The 14,899-nt window shown below is 44.3% G+C and overlaps 1 protein-coding gene and 1 long non-coding RNA gene across 2 annotated transcripts in view; one reads left to right on the forward strand and one right to left on the reverse strand.

Moving 5' to 3' along the window:
* Window positions 1-5,911: 5,911 nt before the first annotated feature.
* LOC121041939 (thrombospondin type-1 domain-containing protein 4) overlaps window positions 5,912-14,899 on the forward strand; it is a 196,145-nt gene continuing 187,157 nt past the window's right edge. The window contains exon 1 of the mRNA XM_040493136.1: window positions 5,912-6,113. Within this exon, the coding sequence (XP_040349070.1) occupies window positions 6,042-6,113 (72 nt within the window). The 5' untranslated portion in view covers window positions 5,912-6,041. The remainder of the gene's footprint in view (window positions 6,114-14,899) is intronic.
* Window positions 6,236-9,602, reverse strand: LOC121041940 (uncharacterized). The gene is made up of 2 exons (XR_005795932.1): window positions 7,631-9,602; window positions 6,236-6,400 (listed from the first exon to the last, which is right to left on the reverse strand). It is a non-coding gene; the product is annotated as an uncharacterized LOC121041940 (long non-coding RNA).

Consider the following 14,899-nt stretch of genomic DNA (forward strand, 5'->3'; position numbering starts at 1 on the left):
TTTAATCCAGATATATATAGTTATCGTTTCAATATCTAATCAGCATAAAAACTATTAATGAGATCCTTTATTTTTTTTGTACCAGGCTTAGAATGGGTACAAAGTGTATTTCACATACAACAACACATCGCAATTTGGAACAGCCACATTGCAAGTGCTCAATAGCCACATGTGACTAAGTGACTCTATAGTAAGCAGTTTCCCTCCCGTCTCTGCCCTGAAGCTGCTGACTTCCCTTCCCTGGAGGCAGCCATGTTTTGCTAGTCTCTAGCATGTTCTTCCACAGATGGTTGATAGGTATACCAGCAATTGTAAACATACGTGTGCAAATAATAGAACAGTAGTCACATTGCTGTGCATCCTACCTTTTCTCGCTAAGGAATAGATCTTGGAAATGTTTCATATCACTCCAAAGGAAGCACGTTCATGTTTTTCCTGTTTTCTTTATTTCTTTTCCTGCTGTAGAATATCCCGTCTTATGGATGTCACAAATTACTCATTTAGTCTTCATTGGTGAACATTTAGGTGGCTTCCAATATTTGGTGCTTATAAACAACTCGAGCTGAATTTTCAAAGAGGCAGAGAGTGATGGAGCTAACCCCACAGAGGATGGGGGAATGACATTCTAGAGAAAAGAACTAACATGAATGCACAGAGCACAAGGACACGTGGCATTTGAGGATGATGTCTTGTGTGTGGAGATGTCTGCAGGGTAGAGTGTGTGTGAACAAATGAGAGGGGGAGGAGGCTAGAAGGGCAAGAAGAGACTAGATTGCAAAGTGTCGTAATAAGGAGTTTGGACTTCATACCTGAGCCATCAAAAGATTGTAAGAAGCAGGGAAGAATAATTAAATGATTGGATTAATGCATAAAGGCGAGAGGAGGAACAAATCTTCTATACTGATGGATTCTGATTGATAGATATGTAGAAGGCATGAGAGAAACAGAAAATCAGCATTTAGAGTCCTACAGTAATAATTCCTGCAGGAAAGAGCTGCTGCTGAATATTTAAATTAGTGGGCAAAACTCTGAGAAACGGGATATTTGCCTAGCTTCAAAGTATCTCCCCCAAAGTATGTGTTAATTATCATGATGGTTTTAACATCTGTCCAAACGTGCTTTGAGGGGGGCGGCCCCCCCCCCACTCCAGGAAGTGGAGCTTAATTCCTCTGGACTCACTGACTCACTTCTAACGAATAGGGTATAGAAAAGGAAAAATAATAACTTCACAATGAGCAAACCTGGAAGACACCACCTTCACCAAGTAATGAAGGTTAATAACATCACCATAATGTCATGTTCATATAGTTTACCCCTGGCGACGTGGTGGGAAGGGTACTTTACCTCTGCAGCGTTCTTCCCCCAAACCCGTAACTTCAGTCTAATCGTGAGAAAACATCAGGTAAAACCAGATTGAGGGACATTCCGCAAAATGCCTGACCAGGACTCCTTGAAAGTGTCTTTGAAAACACTCTTTGAAAACAAAGGGTGAGAAAACTGTCACTGAACAGAGGAGACAGGCTGACTAAATGCAGTGTGGGATCCTGGATTGGGTCCTGGAACAGAAAAGGGACTTTCAGAGGAAACTGAGAAAAAATTAACATTAAGTCCTTATTTTAGTTAGTACCAGACCAGTGTTAATGTTCTGGTTTGCATGAATGTACCATAGCTGCTTAAGATGTTAACATCAGAAGGAGCTGGGTGAAGATATACCGTGACACTCTGCTGTCTTGCCACTGCCCCATAAATACAAAATTATTTCAAAATAAAAAGGGGGAAAAAAAGAGAATTAGAGGAGTGACAGGATTAGATTCATTGGGAAGATGAACCCCAATGGTTGCGGTGGAAAAGAAGGCCGGAAGGGGAAAGACCAGCGTGAGACCTTGCCAGGTTGTGCTACAAAAAGTCAGGAAGAGATGATGGAGGCCCAGATGGGAACAGCGACAGCAGGAGTCCGAGGCCATGGGCAAGCTGGAGAGATCTACCGGAGAAAACTCAGTCAGACCAGGTGATGGTTTAGATAAGCAAGTGAGGGAGCAGCGGGCTCAAGATGACACCCAGTTTTCTGGGAGTTAGATGGGTAATGATGTCATCCACTGACGTCAGCAATGGAGAAAACAGGAAGAACAGGTGTCAGGAAACCAGTAGTTTGGTTTTAGTACTGCTGAGTTTGGAGTGCATTTGAGAGATCCAAGTATCCACTGGGCAGCGGGATCTATGGGCTGGCGGGTCAGGAGGAAGAGCCGGCCGTAGACTGATGTGGAGAGTCACTGGCACGTAAAGAGTGGTTGAGGCCAGTGAAAGAATGACATGACCCAAGGAGAGGGGATAGAGAAGATAAGGCATGAACACAACCATTGAGGGGGTAGGCCCAGGAAGGGGCAAGGGGACTGGAGCGTGTCCAGAGAGGTGGTGACAGCATAGCGTAGGCACTCACGGCTAGGTCCTAGAAGCCCAGAAGACCGGCTCTGCCCACCCACCCATTCTGTGACATGGAGCAAGCTATTTAATCTAATAAGGCTGTTGTCAGGAGCATGTGGCACACTCTATGTAAAGTTCCCAGAATAGAGCTGGGACTCTTGGTGTTAGAGGAATGTTGGCTAATTGGAGGCAAAGGAAAACAAGGGTGGTGGTCTGGGAGCTAAGGGAAGAAGGTGGTTCAGAAAGGAGGGCATGTATTTCATACCCCTTAAGATAGCTATTATCAGAACAGTGGAAAATAATTAGCATTGGAAAGGATACGGAGAAATTGGAACCGTCATGCATCGCTGCGGGGAATAGAACATGATGCAGCCACTGTGGGAAACAGTTTGGTCTTCCTGAAAAAGTCAGATGTGGAATTACCGTATGATACAGCACTTCTCCTCCTTGGTATGTGCCCCAAAGAACTGAGGGCAGGGACTCAAACAGATACTTGTACACTCATGTTCAGAGCAGCATTCTTCACAGGAGCCAAAAGGTGGAAACAAGCCACCCACCTGCCAACAAAGGAACGGATAAACAAAATGTGGCATATGCATATAATGGAATATTATTCAGCCTAAAATAAACGAAGTACTGATACACGCTACAGCATGATGAACCTTGAAAAGGTTACGCAAAGGAGAATAAGGCAGACACAAGAGCACAAATATTGTATGATTGCAGTTTGATGAGGAACCTAGAGTAGGCAAATTCAGAGAGATAAGAAGGTCGAATAGAGACTACCAGGGGTGGGGCACCTGGGTGGCTCAGTCGGGTGGGCATCCAACTCTTGGTTTTGGCTCAGGTCACGGTCTCACAGTTTTGTGGGTTTGAGCCCCACATCGGGCTCCGCACTGTCAGCTTGGATTCTCTGTCTCCCTCTCTCTCTCTGCCTCTACCCCACTAGCGCTGTCTCTGTCGCAAAATAAATACATACACTTTAAAAGAGAGAGAGAGAGAGAGAGAGGCGGGGGGGGGATTACGAGGGGTTGGGGGAAGGAGAATTGGGGAGTTATTGCCTCTGCCTGAGATGATGAAACAGTTCTGGAAATGGGTGGTGGTGATGGTTGCACAACATTGTGAGCGTACTTTAAAAAGAATTTTTTTTCATGTTTATTTTTGAGAGAGACAGAGTGTCTGCAGGGGAGGAGCAGAGCAAGAGGGAGACACAGAATCCAAAGCAGGGTGCAGGCTCTGAGCTATCAGCACAGAGCCCGATGCGGGGCTTGAACCCACAAACCGTGAGATCATGACCTGAGCTGAAGTTGGACACTCAACCGACTGAGCCACCCAGGAGCCCCATGGGAGCGTACTTTAATGCCACTGAATTGTACTCTAAAAAATGGTTAAAATGGTAAAATTTTATGTTGTGTATATTTTACCATCATATTCAAAAATCGAGGACATGGTTCACGCTGCAGAGAAGTCAAATAAGATAAGCCCTATGAAATTAGCCTCTGCATTTTATGACACAGGGGCCATTGGAGACAATTCCAGAGCCCTTGTAGTGGAGCAGAGGTCAAAAGCCAGATTACAGTGGGTTGAAGGACGATTGGGAAGTTGTCTGTACCAGGGGCTGGCAAACTACAGCCAAATCTGGCCTCCTGCCTGTTTCAGTGAAGTGTTTCTGGAACACAGCCCCGCCCTTTAGTGTATATTTTGTATATGGCCGCTTGTGTTCTGGGACCGCAGGGTTGAATAGCTGCCACAGAAATCACATGGTTTGCAAAGCCAAAAATATTTACTATCGAACGCTTTACAGAAAGTTTCCCAAACCCTGGACTGGACAAGACCCCCCGGTCTTTCAAGAGCTTTGGCTTCCTTGGACGACGCCTGCATTTCTGATGAGGTTGTTGAGCAGACGACAGCGCCCCTTCGGTCGGCAGCAAAAAAACACACCCGAGGCTGAACAATAATAATAATAATGAATGAGAAGGAGGAAGAGGAGGAGGAGGGAGAAGAGAAGAAATTCCATCCTTCCTTTGTCTAACTGGAGATACTATCTCCAACGTACTCTCTGTTTCTTCTAGCCTTGGAAAAAGGGATTCTAAGTCCCTTCACCCAACCCCCCAAAAAACTCCCCACTAATAATTTGTCACGTGACTAGTGATAGATAATAAATGTTCTGAGGTGATTACAAACTACGGTTGGTTTGAAGTTTCCTAAGGAATGCAAGAAAATGTCCACAACCTGAGTTAATTTCCTTTCTGGGACTGAATGTTGATATTTATTTCAGATCAAAGAGAAAGCTGATGTCTTCAGCCCTTACTGTGCATCAGGAGCTGTGCCAAGTTTGGGGCCTAGGTGATCTCATGGATAGTCATCAAAACCATCAGGTGGCCTTTCCCCATTTCAGAGGTGGGGCGGCTGGGGCTCACTGGACTCAAATACCCTCCCACAGACCCCCCAGGGAGTTAGTGGTAGACCTGGGGTTTGAACTGACATCTCCCTGGTTCCAGGGCCCAGGCTGTTCCACTGCATCAGAACGTACTCTTGTGACCATGCTAAGCAGAATCTAATACTTGGTGGGTTCTCAACCTATTTTAAACAATGAGCCGTTAGTTCATAGTAACAGGCCACTTCGGGTGTGTCACAAGGAGACCGTAGGCTTTTGCAAGACCCACTGCCCAGCCTGCTCCCATGCTCCCCCTGTCCCCAAGCCCCACGTTGACGGTCAAGCTGATGCTTGCTACCCAGAGGTATTTCTCGAAAACCATCACGCTTTTCCGTGCTCTCTGCCAGTGCCGTCTAGCACCTGGGCTTCATTATTCCCACCTTACCATTTATTTTTACACAGTCTGTAAGAATTCCTCAAGCTCTTGGTTGGGCACAGTGCCCCAGGGAGATCGCAAGAGGGGGACAGAGTGGCTTCTTCAGTTCCCATCCGTTCGTGCCCCTATGGTCAGTGCACGAACACACAGCACCCTTATGACGTGTTTCCCCTTCGAGGCTGCCCTCGATAACACAGCCAGCCTTGGACTGCCTGGATTCCTGCAGCCTTCAAATCAGAACCAAAAGGGAATTCCGAGGTCATCTACCCAACCCTTGATCATACCGGGAGGAAAACCAACCGAGGCCCAGAATGGGTTGACAGTGTTAACCCAGGCAGACAGCTTGTCGGTCGGCAGCGGACCCCGGACCGGGAAGGCTTCAGGTCTCCCAGCTCACGGCTGTAGAGCTCCCTGCCGCCTGATGAAGCAGGGGTCTTCCCCCTGCGTGCGGAGTGCTTACCTTGGGGCCCTTTTCATGAATGAGACCAGATGCAGAACTCCACATTGATCATTTCTGTCCCTCCCCTTTCTGCTTTCTGTTAAAGGCAGCCCCCCAGCTCCCAGCTGGCTCCTGTCCCCTCCCCCAGCCGGGAGAAGTTATTACATGAAGAGATCAGCTTACCAGTTTTCTTCAGAGCAGAGGCTGAGCTCGGAGCTCCGGGTAGTACAGTGAGGGAGAACGGAGGGAACCAGCGCAGTGCCTAGCGGAACTCCAGGGCTGGAATCCCGAGACACAAGTGCATCTGCTAGCTGTTAGCACTTGGCAGACGGAGTTCTCCTCTAGGGTGGTTCTAACTTTGGGTAATAATGTTTGTCAGCTACCTGATATTAACACTGCTCCACGTTCAAACAGCAGTGTTAGCAAGACCTGGGGGAGAGGTAAGCCAAATAAAATATCTTGTCAGAAGTTGTATTTTTGTCAGCACGGTATTTCCTTTTCTATCTACCAAGAGGGAAGAGGGGCTGGGTTTTTATGGGGTGCAAAGAGGAATGCTTTATATTGCTTTTTTAGGCTTGCTCTGCCTTTTCTTCCAGAAGGACTTCTTTTCTTCTTGGAGAATCCCATCATTTCTAAAATCTCATTCTGAGGTTGTCTGTACAGTTGCCCCACTGGGGAGTTGGCATGGCCTTGGTGACAGATGCCTGCAGCGTGCACGTTTCTCCTCCTGCCGTTGTAGGAAAAAAAAAAAAAAATGTGCGTGTCAGATTCCGATAGGGACTGTTACCTTTTGAGAATTTTCCTCCAGTGTTGCAGAAAGGATACGCATGCTAGAGGAATTGCTTTTCTTGACTGCTTTTGCATCACATTTTCCTCCCTTTCTGCCTGGATGTGCTTGAAAAAAAATCTGTGTTTAACTTTATGTCATAGGTTTGAAGAGGAATAGCGATACATGACAGGGCTAGGACTATGCCCAGATCTACTACGGCAGGAAGGCGTGTTTAAGGCCCAGCAGGATGATTTATTCTTACGGGTTTAGCTCCTATGTGTGCTGAATACATCTTTGAACATCATAGATGCTCTGGGAGCCAGGTCTTGATGCGGGCAAAGAGACTGGAGGGGGACCGTGTAGCCTGGAGAGGGAAGCACTTAGGGGTATCTACCCTCACCTGCAAACAAGCCTGCAACGAATGTGCTCGTCCGCTGCTTTTGCTCTTTCCTCTGACGAAAGGTCTCCAAGACCGATCAGTGCCCGAGTAATGAATGAAAAGACAGCCTCTTTCCCGAACTCATCTGCCTCTTTGAAAAGCCAAGTGAAAAGTCCATCTCCTAAAAAGGCCAGGGGCCACATCACAGCTTTGCCTTTTGTTGGCATTGTCAGGACAGAGCGGGCTCTGAAAGCTTAATGTGATTACTTTCCCTTCTCTGCAGTGGAAGCAAGAATGCTCCCAAAGCCAGGCTTCGGGTAGAGCCGTGGCTCTATCAGCAGCAGGCTCGCTGGTCGGTTCAAAACAGACATGTGGCTCAGAGGTGTGCAGCAACGGGTCATTTGTTTCAGGCTTTTAGCCTATTAGTTACCCGTGTCCTCTGCTCTGCAGATATTTTCTGGGCCTGTGCGGGGGTCGGGGTCTTGAATGGGAGCTGGAGGGACTGAATGGGTTTGTGATGCTGGAAAGCTGAGAGCAGACCATTGCCCTCTAGTTGTGGCTGGAGTTTGCGACTTCCCTGTTGGTTTTTTACTGTGTGGAGTAAATGACAAATGGGCCGGCCTGACTCAGCCTGGAGCACTTCAGCATGTGTGAGGAGAGCTCATATGGAAAATATTTCTATCACCACTGCATGCGCATATGGTATGGGGAGCCCCCCCATGCAGAGCGAATCGCAGCGCTCCAGCAGCCCCTCAGTGGCGGACCAATTACTCTTATTAACAGCAAGGCTAAGGGCAGGCTTCAGTTACCTGCACACAGCTGGCTCCTGGGGAAGGCCACTCTGGAATGTGCGTGCCTCAAGCCCGGTGTCACACGCGGAGAGGCGAGCGGCCCTGTTTCTCTTTGCAGTCAGCAAGGCAGATGAAAAATGAAAGGGGATTACACTGGCTCCCCCAAATCTTGATGCCGTTCAGACAACACTCAGCACTCGGGAGAGGAAGGCAGAAGTTCTGTCTTTCGAGTTAAGGTCTATGCGCTTAGTAGCCAGAAAACCCAATCAGAGGTGACGCGGTGCCACTCTCCCACGCCTTTGTTCTGTTCCGCTTTGCTAAATAAAGACCCTCCTGTGCCTCTTCCTCTTCCCTTGTTGTCCCTCTTCTGAGTGTGTGTGCACCTACACCCGTGCACACACCGGGGCAGAGCCTCGGCGACATCACTGCTGTGCTCCTAGGAAATGGTACAATTAGGATTCCTTTCCCCTCGTTGGAATTGAAATGACGAGGAAGGAACATGAATATGCCAGTAGCTCCCCCTCCCTCCCTAAAAAGAATGTAGTTTATACAGAGCTTTGAAGAATGTGGCATTTATTTATAAGAGCCTCCTTTTTTTATAGGCCTGTTGCTTACAAAACTCACCCATAAACATGTGGCGTCGTCCCCAAGTCACCAAGATTTTCTTTTGCGCTGCCAGCTGGTTTCCTTGCAGGTTTTAATTATCATCCCTGTGGATGTTCATAAAAACGCATGAGGAAAAGGAAGAAAGGGGGAAGAAAGCATTGTGCTCCCAGTGTTGTTTAGCTGGTGTGGCTCTGCGTGGGGCTGGAGGCCACGCAGCGGACTCTGGGTAGCAGCTCAGGGTCGGTTTCCCAGATAAGCAGGGGCTGGCAGGTGGTGGGAGGAGGGGGCCTTATGCCAAGCAAGTCTTATCTGGGGTCCTGTCGCTGACACTGTTGGCACCGGTAACTGTGAGCCAAGGACAAACAACCCGGTCTGGGGTTGGTGCATGGGTTTGAGAACAAACACGGGGAAGGCCTGTTCCTTCCTTGATTTTCCGGTGGCAGGAGCATTTAGGTTCTTAGGACCTTGTAAAAACATTGAGGTCACTAGAATGCCATTGGTGTTGTCAGAATTAGGAGAGTGGCCGCGTTCACTTGTAGAGATTGCACGCATTCCCTAAAGAATGTAAAGGGCCACGAAGTCAAGCTGGACTTTTGGGGCTTTTGTCCGTGTGCGAAACATGCCGGGATCCAGTTTCTTTGCAGGACGCAGCAGAATGGTGTGGGGGGGTGGGAGTATGCCTTGTCTTTCCTGAATTTGGACTTAACCTCCCCAGATAAGACCAATGAGATACTGTTGTATGTGAGGAGGGGGAAGGAAAGGCAACTTAGAAACTGGCACAGTTCTAGAAGTGGGCCAAAAATGTTTTTTGTTTTTTGTTTTAAATTTTGATGAAGCAATTTGGCAAAATCTATCAAAATTAAAAATTAAAATTAAATACAGTGGGGACAGGGTTTCTCTTTGTAGCAATGAAAATATTTTGGAATTAGATAGTGGGGAGGGGTGCACAATCTTGTGACTGTACTAAAAAAAAAACACTGAATTATACCTTTTAAAAAAGCAAATGTTATGCTTTATGAATAATTTCTGTTGTGGTGTATGTAAGTGTTGAACCACCGTATTGCACACTTATGGTTACACTGCATGTTAACGAACCATAATTTAAATTAAAACTCTAAAGTCGATTTTTTACATTAAAAATAAACAATAAATAGCCCTTTGACCCAGCTTTTCCATTTCTAATACTTCACTATGTAAATCCACTCTAAGTATGCAGAATGCTCTCTGAACCACTTTTCATTATCCGTCTGTGGCAAAAACCTAAATGTCCCTCAATAAGAGACACAAGGCAGGTGATCAAAGAGAATGATGCAGTTCTTTTTTTTTTTTTTAATTTTTTTTTTAACGTTTATTTATTTTTGAGACAGAGAGAGACAAAGCATGAACAGGGGAGGGTCAGAGAGAGGGAGACACAGAATCTGAAGCAGGCTCCAGGCTCTGAGCCATCAGCACAGAGCCTGACACGGGGCTTGAACTCACGAACCACGAGATCATGACCTGAGCCGAAGTCGGACACTTAACCCACTGAGCCACCCAGGCGCCCCGAGAATGATGCAGTTCTATATGTACTGATAGGAAATGACCACCAGGATGTCTTGTCAGGTAAGAGGAGCAAGTTGCAGAACAACATGTATGAGACGCTACTCTTTGTGTAAAAGGCGTTAACATACTTGTTCATCCCCCCTCTGGAAGGATATACAGCAAAGGAGAGGAAAGGGGGTGGCTGGGGGTGGAGGCAGGTGAGAGACTTCCACTGCCCTGTACACCTGTGTACCTTTTGAACTGTGTACGATAGACCTGTCTTAGCCAGTAAACAATAATAACAAAATATACGCTATAATAAAAAAAAATACTTCGTACTGCATATAACACATGATGTAGTAGATAACACCACCGGCGAAGCTCATAGCACACAGTGCATGTGAATTAATAGCCATAGCACTAGAGTGCCATGTGGCAAAGTGATTCCTTAAGGGCTAGAATGATATATTCTTTGGGTGGTTCATTCATTCATTTAACCTTAGAACCTCTGTGTTTTTTTTTTTATTTCTACAATGAGAATAATAATAGTAGCTCCTTTAAGGGGTGGTTGGAAGGGCTAAATGTGATAGAATGTGCAGAGCTCCTAGTTACGGTGTTGGGCACATAGTCAACAGCACTGATTGGCTGTCACTACAGTTACTGTCCAGGTGCTGCCAGGATGTGCCACCTAGATGCCGAGGAAAGGAGGAAAAGATAAGGTCTTTGATGAGCTTACACTTTTAAAAGGGCCCAGAGTGCAAACAGTTAATGATCATGCAGTATGAAATTCTGTTTAATTGCAAGAGCAGAGGCAAAGGGGTAAAGAAGCAATGCAACCTGCCTAACAAAGGGAAGAGAAACTCTGCAATGTCGTGTTTGTACTGAGGCTTGGAGGGCTGTGTCTTGGGGGGCCTTCAAGACAATCCCCAAGTTCAGTGATTAACGGCGATTCAGCGACTCAGTGTGTGGTTGCACTTACAGCTATGATCCACTCTAGGGCGGGGATAAAGAGCAAACTCCATGGGTAAAGTCTGGAGGAAACCAGGCAACATTCCAAGGGTCCTATCCCCGTGGAGTCGCACAGGACACACTTGATTCCCCTCGCAGTGAGTTGTGATAATACATGTGAAATATTGTCAGTTAGGTATGCTTATTAGAGACCCAGCACTTAGGGTTTTGGGGGGGACTGGCCACGTAAGCACCCTTTGCCTGCCGTGTACCAACAGTCCAGATTGCTAGATAGGGTGTTCAGCATAAACCCTTATTATTAGTACAGTATAAGCACAGTTAGCCACTTTTACCTGTTCTGGGAGTGGTGGGAACCCTCCCCAAATCCATGTCCAAACATCAGTCAGTGACCAACCTCATAAGCAGATCTTTTTAAAGGAGAGCACTCAGGTCTGCTATGTTAACTCTTTTCTGCACAGATGAGTAGGCATGTTTTTGTTTTTGTTTTTGGTTTTTTTTGAGAGATAGAGAGAGACGGAGTGTGAGCTAGGGACGGGCAGAGAGACTGGGAGACACAGAATCTGAAGCAGGATCCAGGCTCTGACCTGTCAGCACAGGGCCAGATGCAGGGCTTAAACCCACGGACACCAGATCATGACCTGAGCCAAAGTTAGACGCTCAGCCGACTGAGCCACCCAGGCGCCCCATGAGTAGGCATTTTAAGTGGAAAAAGAGGGAGGGAGGACATTCCAGGAAGAAGGAAAGCATCTACAGAGCCCCAGAAATAAGAAAGAGCATGACATATTCTGGAAACAAAGCTTTGTTCAGATTACAGAAGCATACACTGTGAGGGAATGTGGTGGGAGAAGGTTTATCAGTTACCTGGATCCCTAGGGTTGGAGTTTCCTGTGTGCTTTTGAAAGTTCCAGAAATGACATATCTGCAGTCTTTGTTGTTTTTTTGTTTTTGTTTTTGTTTTGAGAGAGAGAGAGAGAGAGCAGGAGCGAGAAAGGGGCAGAGAGAAAAGGAGAGAAAGAATCGTAAGCAGGATCTGCACCCAGTGCAGAGCCCTACACAGGACTTGATCTCATGACCATGAGATCATGACCTGAGCGGAAATCAAGGGTCAGACACTTAACCAGCCACCCAGGCACCCCTATGTATCTACAGTCTTAATAAGAATCTTATCTTTAACGACATGTCATTTAGATTACACTGTGGGACATTTTCATGTTCATGGATTATTGAAATTACTTTTTAAGGATTAAAATAATTTAAATAATGAATGTAGAGTTGCTTTGTTTGTTTCCATTTTAGAGAGAGAGAGCATGTGAGTGGGAGAGAGGGTCAGAGGAAGACAGAGGGAGACAATCCCAAGCAGCCTCCATGCTGTCAGCGCAGAGCCCAGTGCAGGGCTCAATCTTACAAACTGTGAGATCGTGACCTGAGCTGAGACTCAGAATCAGACACTCAACCTATTGAGCCACCCAGGCAGCCCTGTAGAGTTGCTTTGTAAGCGGTGATAGCCTTTATAAAAAGCTAGCCATTATTATTAGTCCCTGGAGGGTTATTTGTGGCAAATAGAAATGAAGTATCAGTGTAATGCCCATAATTACTGATTCTTTGTGCACAGTTCTCAGTGGCTCAACCTTTCTCCAGCTTTCTGATATCTAAAATGAAAAACCAACCGTGTGGAACTAACTTGGCAATGAAACACCTGAGTTTGAGCCTTGGGTCTACCATGTCCAGCTGTATGACTTTCAACATTTTGAATTTTCTTTTAAGTTAGGAAAGCTATTGTTATAAAAACAAATTCAAGAAATGCGAAGCATAAGTTAAAGGTTCCTCTTTACCCTCACTCCCTTCCGGATCCTTCCTTCCTCCCCAGATGAAACCATTGTTAACAGTTTGGCATTTGTTCTTCCAAACCCATTCTTACACATTTATAAGCATAAGGGTGTGTATTATGTGTGTCTGTGTGTGTTCGTATATGCCTACATATGTATGTGTGAATGTGCCTACAACTTGCAAATAATGGCAATTCTGCTGCTGCTTTTCCGATACCTGGTACCTCTTATCTCTACTTCTTGTCTTCATTCAATTGCTAGGCCTTCCAGTATACAGTGTTAAATCAGAGCAATGAAAGTGAACATTCTCGTCTTTCACAGTTAAATGGGAAAGCTAATATTTCATCACTAAGTGTGAGGCCTGCCAGATGTTGTAGGTGGATCAGTTTTATCCAGTGACAGCTTCCCTTCTAAGTTTTTATCAGGAATGTTGTTGAGTTTGGTTAAACGTTGTTTACCTTCATGAAGTGCTGATGTGGTATTCTCCTTTAATCTACTTAAAAAGTGAACTATATTAATACATTTCTTAATGTTGGATTCTCTTTACATTCTTGGAACTATCTATCTTAATCGTGGTGATTTATTCATTAAATTCACTAGTGGATTTGATTTGTGAATATTTTATTTTGAATTTTGGGCTTTTTTTTTTTTTAAATGAGTGCTCTTGTTCATGGCTCTCTTTTATTGTGCTAGACAAGGATTTTGCTAGTTTTGTGAAAGAAATTCAAAAGTTTCTTGTCTTTTAGCATGCTTTGAAACAGTTTGAAAAGCAGAAGAATCAGCGTCTTCTTGAAGGTTTGTTGAACTCCATCATAAGGCCAGCCCTTGTGGGGAGGGGTGGTCTTTGAGTACCTATTTTAGTCTCCTTTTTATTTCTAAAAAAAAGTGTAATATTTAATATATATAGGAAAATACATGTAACATACAAGTGAGTTATGAAGCAAAATAATAAAACAAATACCTCTGAGCCTACCACCCAACTAAGGAAATAAAACATTCTCAATGCTAGTGCCCCAGTCCATTCTCTTCTTTTCGCTCAGAGAAAATATGGTTGTCATTTTCTTGCCTTGAATATATATATTGTGTGTATATATATATATATAATTTTATAATATATATGCAATATTTATATATATGTAATTTTATCATACACATATGTATCTCTAATGAATATATTGTTTGATTTTGTTTGGTTTTGAGTTATATAAACATAGTATCTTGTTTTCCTTTATTCAACACAAGGATTATAGTTCATTCATTTTCACTGCTACGTAGTATTCTCTATGATAAACTATCTTTTCTTCTGTTGATAGATATTTGGGTTCTTTCTTGGTTGGTTTGTTTTCTGTTATAAATGATGCTGCTATGAGCAATTCAAAACATCTGTTCACAACAAACTGAGGGTTGATGGGGGGTGGGAGGGAGGGGAGGGTGGGTGATGGGCATTGAGGAGGGCACCTTTTGGGATGAGCACTGGGTGTTGTATGGAAACCAATTTAACAATAAATTTCATATATTGAGAAAGAAAAAACATCTGTTCACGTATACGTGCAAGGATTCCTTTAGGGTGTATACCTTGGAGTTGAATTAGTGGGTCAGAGAGTATGTGTTTAATTCCACAAGATAATATCAAATTGATTTATAACGTGGTTGTATCAGGTTTCACTTCTGCTAGCCCTGTTTAAGTGTTCTCAGTTATCTACCTCCTTGTTAATATCAGACAGATTAATTTTTGTTGGTACATTAGATATAACATGTTATTAGTGTATGTTGGTTGACATTTCTCTGATGAACAACTATTGCTGCAGTGTGAAATTTACATGGATACAAACTATTCATGTTTCTTCTCCTATGAGTTGCCTGTTCATGTCTGTTTCCTGATTTTAATGTGGTTCTTCTCTTTTTCACTACTGATTTAGTTCTTTATATATTTTGATTATGCATCCTTTGCTTATTATTCCATGTAATGTTTTCTAGTTTGTGCCTTGAATTTAAAATTTCGTACTATCTATTAATAAACAAAAGTCTTCAGTTTTAGCGTGCTTGAATTTAACAGTTATCATATATTAACACTTTCTGTGTCTTACATAAGAAATTATTGGTTCCAAGGTTATAAGGATATTATTCTATATTCTTTTATAAAATTATTAAAGTTTTGCCTTTATGTCTTTGATACACTTAGAACTGAATTTTTTCCATAGGTATAATGTGTGAATAATGTGAATATTGGGGGTAATTTTATTTCTTCCTCACACTGGTAATCAATTGTTGTAGAGCCCTTTATTGAAATCTCTCTATTTATTCTTTGGGAGTGTGTTAGCTATTTTTAGACGTTTGCTCTTCTTTGTAAAATTTGAACTTACCA

This window comes from Herpailurus yagouaroundi, unplaced genomic scaffold (assembly GCF_014898765.1).
Source record: "Herpailurus yagouaroundi ecotype Mexico unplaced genomic scaffold, PumYag 184, whole genome shotgun sequence".
Taxonomy (NCBI): Eukaryota; Metazoa; Chordata; class Mammalia; order Carnivora; family Felidae; genus Herpailurus; species Herpailurus yagouaroundi.